Below are 10,068 nucleotides of genomic sequence, written 5' to 3'. Positions count from 1 at the left end.
TGAGCCAGATATAGCCTCACCCTGAGCCAGAGATAGCCTCGCCACCTCACCTAAATTGTTCCAGATTATTTCACACCAAAGCTCCTCCCTTTCATTGCCAGCAGGAGTGAGTGCCTATGAGTAAATATCTACCCAACGCTCAAGCCCCAAAACTCACTGTGGCTTAAGAGTCAAATCATGTTCCCTCACATGTTCCCTCACATGGGGTATTTATTTGTTTTTCTTTCTTTTACTCATTGCTCTCCCTGAAGCAGAATTAACAGTTTTAGGGCCTGGATTTCACTCCAGAGCGCTGTAATATTAGATCAATAATCAAGAATCAAGAATGTGATCTTATTAGCTAATACATGATCTTCCTTTCAACATATTGTAATTTAGAGTGCAATTCAAAAAGTTATGGCATGCCTTATTAGAGCCAAATGACAAATTGCCCGTGTCACATACCATGGTTGATTTGTTTTTCCTTCTCTCTAACTTGGAAAAACACGCACTTCATGAAGAGGCAAGTAATATAGATGAGACATTAATACTATACATATGGTACATAAAGATCAAGCATCAGCAGCCACAAGTATTTTATTAAACCAACATCTTTAGACATCTGCATTAGAAGCTGACGTCAAATATCTGAGTTTGACATATCTGTCAAAGTTTGTCGTGGTGCAGTGCAGTGCACATTTGCGTCTCATTTAGACAAAACAGCATGATTCGAAACAGATAGGAAATTGAATAATAGAAACTTTTTAATATGCCAATATATACAATATGTTCTGACTTTCCTGCATGTTTGCCAACAGCTTGGCCCGATAAAGATGTCTATCCCCGCTGTCAAAGTTGTACTTGTGTCCAAATATTTAAAATCAGCAGATAACATTTCTCAGCATCTGGTTTTAAGCATCCCACAGCTCTCCCCTGGCCCATTCGACATCGACCAACAAAACAAGTCATGTGCATCTTTTTCCCCCCTGGTTGTTTTAATTGATAGCAAAAAAACAAACTCTTAAAGGCCCAAATGTAACATTAGCATCCGACGCAGGTCTCGATTATACATCAAGCACTCGCAAAGGACCGAGGGGCACCTTCAAGACCACAGCGCCCGTTCGCTTGAGCCGGACGGGCATACGAGCCACATCAGGAAACACAAGCCTGGTGATGTCACGACCGACTGACCCAGGGGTGACGAGGTTTTCGGGGGAACGTTCCTGTCGGTGGCCTCAGGCCAGAGTCATTGTGTGTCATGTTGTGCATGTGGATCTCATTTGAACCAGTGTGTTTTAGTTCAGAGTCACTTCAACTGTGATCCCCCCCTCCATGGAACCCTCACTCCGGGCAGGAAATGGTATGTTTTTGTTAGCAACAAACAGGCATAAATTACTAAAATGGGTGGCGTTTGCCAATTCATCACACAGTGCCTTATTGTCGCCCTCTACATCACTTTTAAAGCAATCACCGTTACTTAATGATGTTTACTTTGTCGCTAATCTATCTGAAACCATGCTGCTAAAAGTTGTGCAATAAATGTGAAATATTTGTTTTCTTTGTCTTGTTAATTTTCTTCTTCTTTATTTATTTTTTTAAACGGTTAGACATTTTTTAAATCATGTTATCACTAGTAGTCTGAAATAGTCTCACAAGCTTTGACTGTAGAATAAAGAAATCCCTGAACCTTGGAAGATTCAAGGGCTGTCCCCGGCTGCATATGTAGATTATTAATAGGAATAGGCATAGGGTTTTGTGAGCTAGCTTAATAGTGCATGTAATCAGCAAATCTGTAAAATGACATGTACCATATTGTCCTCATTTGAATGCAACCATAGAAAATGACCTCTAGAGAAGTGTTTATCAAAGGCAAATCTGTGAATACTGTTCAGAGGCAAGGTCAACTTCCTGTCAAGTCAAGTCAAGAGTTTTATTTGTCACGGCATACAAGTATACAATGAAATGCGGGGGGTCTTGCCCGCAACGATTGTGCATAATACAATAATAATAATATAATAAGAATACAATAGGATGAGAACGACATTTGTGCAATAATACAAGTAATCAAAGTAGGGCATATCGGTACATGAGTTTTTACAAGAGCATGGTAAGACATGCTAGGTCCTGTGCACTGTTAGCTACGGATGAGGCACTGGGTCTTTATGTACACTGCTATACAATGCTATATTATACAATCTCAAGTTATACTATACTATTTTTAAAGTGTCCTTTCCTTTTGTAAAGTATTCCTTTTCCAACAGTATTCCTGTTGAGATACTGTAAGCTTATATTTTCTTGGAAAGACCTCATTGAACGTACTATAATTGTTACAACTACCTGACTAAAACAGCATTAGTAATATAACCCAAATTGCCAAGTACAGTAACTGATCAGTTGATTATGATGCAGACCTATCCTTATTCATAAGGAACAAATTCACTTCATAATAACAAGAATACCAGGACTATCATTCATGTGTCGTTGCTACTCACTGATTTGATTGAAAATGTGAATCAATGGTGTATAAACACACACATCTCTCTATTGCTTAGTGAACATATTTTGGATTCCAAGAAGAGCGGGCACTGCACAAGGTAAGTTCCTGCACTAAAACCATGGGAAATTATGTCATTGACATAACACAATGTAGGGGTTCTACAGCAATGCTATTTCCTCTGTCTCCCGAGACAAAACATAAGCCTTTAATAAAACTGGCATTTCAACAGGACATGGCATGATACAGGGCTATCTTTCAACGCAACATTTCACAGAATGGCATCTAGACTTTCTGCATCTATACATCTATGAATTCAGACATGGACCCAGGGCAGGCCCTCTCATAACAGCAAGATTCAAGATCGAATGAGGTTGAAATGAAGCTACCTTAAAACTGTCCTGTGTAGTATAGTATGTGTTGATTTGTATAGACTAGAGCCTCCTGCCAAGGAATAACAAATTATGACTACACTGTACTTCGGGGGGGGGGGGGGGGCTTGGCGATCTGTGCTGTGCTTTTGATAAGTGAGGTATGTGGTGAGGCATGCAGATATATTTCATATATCTATTCTGATCTCAAACCTACCGAAGTCGGCCCATGTCACCCCACTTCTTCGGGACCTGCACTGGCTCCCCATTGCTGCACGAATCCGCTTCAAGGCCCTCGACCTGGCATACCGCGTGGCAAAAGGAACCGCTCCCGCCTACCTCCGGTCAATGGTCTCTAACTACACACCCTCAAGACCCCTACGCTCTGCATCTTCTGGCCGCCTCAGACCTACAGTACTCCTATCCGAGCTCCGGGAGGGTCATCAAAGAGAAGTCGCCTATTCTCAGTCCTTGCCCCACAATGGTGGAATGAACTACCCACCCGAGTTAGGACAGCCGAAACCCGTCCAATCTTTCGCCGTCGACTAAAGACACACTTCTTCAACCATTATCTGAATAAAATAAAAAGATAATATATATATATATATATATATCTAACCCTAACTAACCTTACTGTCATGCACTTGTCCTAATAAACTAACCTACACTGTAGCACTCAACACTTTGATGAACATTGTTACTCAGCTGATAGAGTTGTGCCCTTCCTGATGACTTGTCGTACAGAAATTGTAAGTCGCTTTGGATAAAAGCGTCAGCTAAATGACTAAATGTAAATGTCATATTCTACAGTGACATCACTTTTGGCCCAAATACTATTCAATATTGAAGCTTATGGAATTCTCTCCATTTTAGAGAGCTAATAGATAGGACAGAGGAGAAAAAATAATCGTCCTTATTCCATAAACCCTTGATTTTGGACCTCTTCAACTAAATAAGCTTTGCCAGCATGGATTAATACCAATTATTGATGTAGTAAAAGCAATACTCTGTAGGTTTCCCACCAAAGGCATTATGGCAAAGCCCTATTACTACAATTGTAAACACATGGAAGGCAGCCGGTGCCAAAGTTTGATTTGGACTAAGTACAGTATGCACTCTCTAGGGAGAGACGGCAAAATAAAATGTTAAAAAACCACAATATAAATGAAGAAAACCTGCTGTCCATTTTACACCACACTACGTGTCTGTATGGGGAGCGCTAGAGGTCAAATATATGTCAAGTACGCTATAACATTGCATTATGCAGCGGCCATCAAAAAAGACTGCTCAAGGGAACAGGTTAATTGTGCGTCAAATACCAAATACCACAACACAAACTACATGTCAGGTCTTCTCTATCAACTCCTTACAGCAGAGCAGATGGCCTGGAGGAGGCTTATAGAGAGCACAGTGCACCGCATGTAGGGTTCACCAGCGGCTAGCGCTACCTATCCTATTATATGTAACATTATAGTATACCTAAGTATCTCAATGTGTAAAGAAGTATGGGTTTCTATGTGAAAACAATAAAGTAGCACTTGACTTAAATTTTTTTGTGACTATTGTGTCTCATTCTGGAATCCTCTTCTGGAATCCAGTTGTTACTTACAGTGTAGTGTGTGTGTGTGTGTGTGTGTGTGTGTGTGTGTGTGTGTGCGTGCGTGCGTGTGAGTGTGTGTGTGTGTGGTGGGGGGCTGTTGACAAGACTACATATTTTGTATTACTTTGAGTAAATAATCCAAGGCTTGTCAAACAGTCCATCCTTGCTGATCCAGTTAGTAGGATATAACGTCACCACATTGACAAACAAGACAAATATGACCTCCTTTATGTCTCTTTAATCATCTTTACAGTGGGAAAAGCTAATTTAACATGTTCATGTATTTTTTTGCCTGTGAATGAAATAAATAAAAAAATAACATCATTGAACCCAAAAGGAAAAAAAGAAAACAATCGAAATAAAGCAGAATTACCCCGCGCGGTTCGGCAACTGTGCGCCGTTGGGGGCAAAAAAAAAAAAAGAGCTGAAAGGGCAACTGACACAGCTGGGAAGTCTTGGATGGAGAGAGGGCATCTTGGAACAGAACGACAGTCACAGCGAGACATAGGAAGGAACAAACAAAAAAGAAGAAAGAGACTGAGGAGTACCTCACACGAGGGAGGCCACCGAACATACATACAGAACCTTCACGCAACACTTCACCTGAACCGAGTGTCACGACATCGTCACGTGAGGACGACCACAGCGTCATTCAGAGTGTCAGTGCTTCCACGGTGCACAGCTGCCATGTTCTAAAAGTAGTCGCAGACTGATTTAAAGTCTGGATCTGCAGACCTCGACAAGGTAGGCAGCATGGTATTCTATGGTCGAACGTGGTCTATAATCTACAGTGGACGTGCAGCCACGATGGCCGCTCGCCTCACCCGTGCAACAGACGTGAAAGCTGTAGATGCACATGGACACGCCTTAATGGTGTTGCACAATTACCACAATGCCGAAATGCACACACGTGCACACGCACGCACTAAAACTCTGAATTGATCTATCTCAAGACATGACAGGTGCCATCAGTCCTAAAGAAGGAGTGAACATTGATAGCAACCCCCGTTTTTAGCTTTCTGTTTAGGCTAAAATAGGTTTATGGCTATGCACTGTGTTGTCTAGTTGGCTAGCTGTTAAAATGCAGTTCATTTAAGTTGCAGTAAACTGCTGACATTTTTAATAAATGTTATTAGATAACAGATCCATATGCATAAAACCTCTAATATAGGAATATTGACCTTTTTACTTTTTTGCCTTTTCTAATTTTCTCTCATCCCCCAATTTTGTTGTTATGCCAATTTCCTTCCTGGTCGTTGTACTACCCCTCCTGTCTGTCTGAGGAGGGTGTAGACTACCACATGCCTCCTCCAATACATGGAGTCGCCAGCCGCTTCTAGTCACCCGACAGCTAGGAGTTTCACTGGGAGAGCGTAACGTGCACAGAGGTTCACGCTATCTCCCACAGATCCCCTCCCTGCTGAACAGGCGCCCCGACCGACCAGTAGGAGTCACTGTTGCAACGACCAGGATTTGTACCCCACTGGATTTCCACCCACGAACACTGCCAATTGTGTTCGTAGGGACGACTGACCAAGCCGGAGGTACTATTGCTGGGAATTGAACCCGGGTCTCTGCGGTGGTAGGCGAGTGCTTAGACCTCTACACTACCCAGACCCCCCAGGAATACTGACCTTTTATCACTAGGCAAAGTGCATGCTGATATAAACACATGAGGCGACCCAGTGTCAGGTAAGAATTCCTGTTCTAAGATACTTTACACATACAGGCACTTATCACTATGCAGTGTTCAGATAAGAGGTGTGTAGGTAATGACAAAAAATTCAAGTAAAGTGTTACATGAGTCTAAACTGAAACAAAAAAAAACATTAAAGCTGCAACAATGAATAAACTATTGTAAACAAATAAATACGTTTCATTTGAAAAAAAAAAAATCCTTCAGAAGTATAAAAGCTGACCCATGGGGAAAAAAGTTAACCAGCAACAAATTACTACATTATCAAAAGGAAAGAGGTATTTGTGCTTCAATGTGTTGAAGATTTACGGACAGTGATTCAGATGTTTAAGCTAAAGTTTAACCACAGAGCCGGTCAGCTCAGTTGGCTGCATTGAAAGTTCTGCACCAAAAACAAATAGAACAGACTGCATTTTGACACTGTATGTAGCATAACCAGAATAAATAAATCCATTATAAAACCTGGAGATGTGTAAAAAAATAAAATAAAAATAAAATAATTTTTTTTAAACGATATAGCCTAGTGCTATTTTCACAGAACAAACTGTGTATAGTATCTTAACCTAATCACAGGTAAAAAGACCAAATGGCTCTTGTTGACTGACTTCATCAAACACAGATCAGACACACTGCTACTGGCAGCTGCGTTTTGACGTAGCCATCTTTTAGTGCAGTTATTTTAATGGGGACACCGGGATAAATCTTAACTTATCCATGCGCACACCTCATACTGACTTAAGTGTGCACAGATATAGAGTTGGGACTCAGCCCAAAGTGTCCACCACATGAAAACACCTGTTTGGGTCGATATCTATTAGTCGATCCACTTTGACCCAACGACTGATATCCATGACGTGTGCCTTGTGAGGGTATGTATACAACAGACTAGCTACAATATAAAAACTAGCTATGGTCAAATGGTTGAACAAATGAACAGTGTAGCCTTTCTAAGGCATTTAAGTATATTTCCCCATTCCATATACAGTATTTATATAGGCTACACAGTCTGCAAGTTGAAGGAAAATACATATCAACTATGAATTAATGCTTTTCTATAGTGGTTATTTGGTTAGAAAGTCTTCTTTTCTACTGGGGTATAACACAGGCTCAAAGCAGACTGTCATATACTGTACTGTGACCCTGAAGGAGATGAGGCCATTTTAAATTGCTTGAGTTATTCATTTATGAGTAAAAAAAAAAAGAAAGAAAAAAAAAGAGAAAAAAAATATAATATTTTCACAATATAAAAAAATATTAACGAAACGTGTTGTTTTGAAAATATTTTCCTCTGTACAAACTGTGGATATTCATGAAGGGAGACAAGAGGTCTGACAAAGAGCACCAGTAAAAATATTAAATATAATATTCAGTTATGAAACCTATTGCTACTAGAAAATAAATCATACTGTACAAAGATACAAAATACAGAATACAGTAACAGTAACAGTCATTTAAAAGTCATAATATTAAAACTCTTATACACAAATATACACTTGTGTACTTCGGATACAGGGTGAAGACAGCAATCACAACAACAACAAAAAAAAAATTTACTTCACGCTTCACATATGAAATAAATATCTTTTGAGTTATTCATTATTGCCTCTAAGAATATATGGCATTGTTGGACAACGCTGTCCCTCTAATTTCTAGGTTTTTAATTTGTAGCTGAGGCTGAAGATGGGATCCATATGTTTTGTTAATGATTCCCTAAGTGGAGCAGCATTCAGTTTTTTGTTTTTGTTTTGTTTTGTTTCTAATCAGCACCATGCCCCTGCAGTGCCCCGTGTGGGTGGGCACTGGGCTGGAGCTCCGTAGTCAACGCTGACGCTAGGTAACGCCACAGTAGGTAACGCTCTGTTGTTTTCCCCTACAGTTTAGAAGCTTAAAGAACACAGTTAGTGGATGGGCCTGAGGGACTCTCCCTGTCATCTTAGCACACACCATTATGTCTACTCACGGTGACATGCGCACCCCTCCTCCCCCCCCCCTCCCAGTGAAGAAGTTAAGTGTCGGAGGGGAAGTAGGAAGTACTATCGTACCGGCTTCCAGGGTCGACGGTGCCAGGAGGCGGAGCCTAGGCAGGCCTGCTGGTTACACTGCTCCATGTCCGGAGGCTTGTCCAGGATGTCACAGTTGTGGTCGTTGAGTCTCTGGCCGCTGGGTCGCTGGCAGACCACCAGGCGCGTCCTCCTCCCTTCCCCACAGGTCTGCGTACACTGTGGGGGAAACAGCCAAGAGAAGGTTTAGCATTTATTTTAAAGTATATATATATACTGTTTCTCAATGCTGACATCCTCTCAATTAATAGATATGCATTACAGTTACGAGACCAATTTGTTTCGCAAAGCAAAGAGCACAAAAATGACCTGTGTTTAGAGTTAAAAGTTGTGACGCTGTCATTTCACTGGGAAAATCATTGGACAGACCACAAGATTCTTCACATTTATACTGAGGGCTGTTTACACTAAACAACTCGTCTTGTAAATTGTGTAAATTCCTTGCAATGCAAAGGAATGGAATCTTCGACTAGTCTGGAGTTGATCAGAAGGGCTGATGAATGTCTTGAGCCTTGAATGCTTCGATACCACAAGATAATTTAATCTGTGCCAACTGCCGGCGCTGACCACCGGACCAAACTGCCACAAATCTGCCCATGGATGGCACAGACTCACCCTGACCTTGAATTCCGGTCAAGATGACCAAATCAGTACTACAGTCAGGGAAAGGTACAGTACCCGTAGTAATACACTATGTGTGTATGTGTGTTAGTGTCAGTGTCAAAACCACCTAAAGCGAAACTGAGTCATGGCCAAGAAAATAAGCAAGAAAATAAGCTCATTGAGTTTGAGTCAAGACCCAGACTTTAGGGGTCCAAGACCAAGACCAACTGGGGAAGAGACCAGGTCAATGCCGCAGCTGTTATTTTGTCAGATTTGGGCCTCAAAACTGGCCTATTAATTGCCTAATTATGAAGACAAGGAGGGCGGAAAGGTAATAATGATGACACTACATCTGTGTACTCAACTGGTCTTGAAATAAAATCCAGAGTCCATACTGTCAAGACAGAGCAAGAATGCAGTCGATTCAAAGACTTCAACAGGTGGTTCTCGAGTCCAAGACCGGTCTCGAAGTGCTACCTTCACTGGTCGGTGTGATTAACCCACCTCTCCCCAGATGCCGTAATTCCACAGAGGACACGGTCCTGAGTCGCAGCTCTTGGACTCCGCCGGCTTCACCCTCTCGTCACAGTAGCTGTTGCTGCGGCCTTCGGCGTCCTGGCACACCACCACCCGCCTCTGGAAGCCCCCCGCACAGGTACTGGAGCACTGCGGAGTACAAACACAGCGTTACACAGGAGCCTCAGCCACACATACACAGAGATAAACATGCGCAAAACATACCTCGGTACATTACGCTCTCGTTATAGCGGATTTTTCTCCTGAGTGTTAATTACAGTATGTGCACATGGCTGATGTGAAAATGATCTCTTTGCAACTTTGGGGTCCAACTGCATCTCAAAATACAGGTCCATTTCATTCCTATGTTTATATACAATACAAATGTACCGTAAGCAAACCATTTACAGCTTTCATATTACAGAGGTCACACTAAGGGTCCTTCTAATCAAGAAGTGTGTTATTAAATGTACAATTTACACAAAAATGTTTTACACACACACACGCCCACACTCGTGCCCACACACACACCCCCACACACACGCCCCCCCCACACACACACACACGCCCCCCCCCCACACACACACACACACACACACACACACACACACACACACACACACACACACACACACACACACACACACACACACACACACACACACACACACACACACACACACACACACACACACACACACACACACACACACACACACACACACACACACACACACACACACACACAC

General features: G+C 41.9%; 1 protein-coding gene across 1 annotated transcript in view; it reads right to left on the bottom strand.

The window, feature by feature from the left end:
* LOC311245433 (A disintegrin and metalloproteinase with thrombospondin motifs 20) overlaps positions 1-10,068 on the bottom strand; it is a 99,615-nt gene that overhangs the window by 53,023 nt on the left and 36,524 nt on the right. Inside the window, 2 exon segments of the mRNA XM_084335275.1 lie at positions 8,183-8,359; positions 9,308-9,469. Of these exon segments, the coding sequence (XP_084191401.1) occupies positions 8,183-8,359; positions 9,308-9,469 (339 nt within the window).

This window comes from Notolepis coatsorum (assembly GCF_963971535.1).
Source record: "Notolepis coatsorum genome assembly, chromosome: 18".
Taxonomy (NCBI): domain Eukaryota; kingdom Metazoa; phylum Chordata; class Actinopteri; order Aulopiformes; family Paralepididae; genus Notolepis; species Notolepis coatsorum.
Note: the sequence above shows the minus strand (reverse complement) of the source record. Positions and strands in the feature narration are given on the sequence as shown.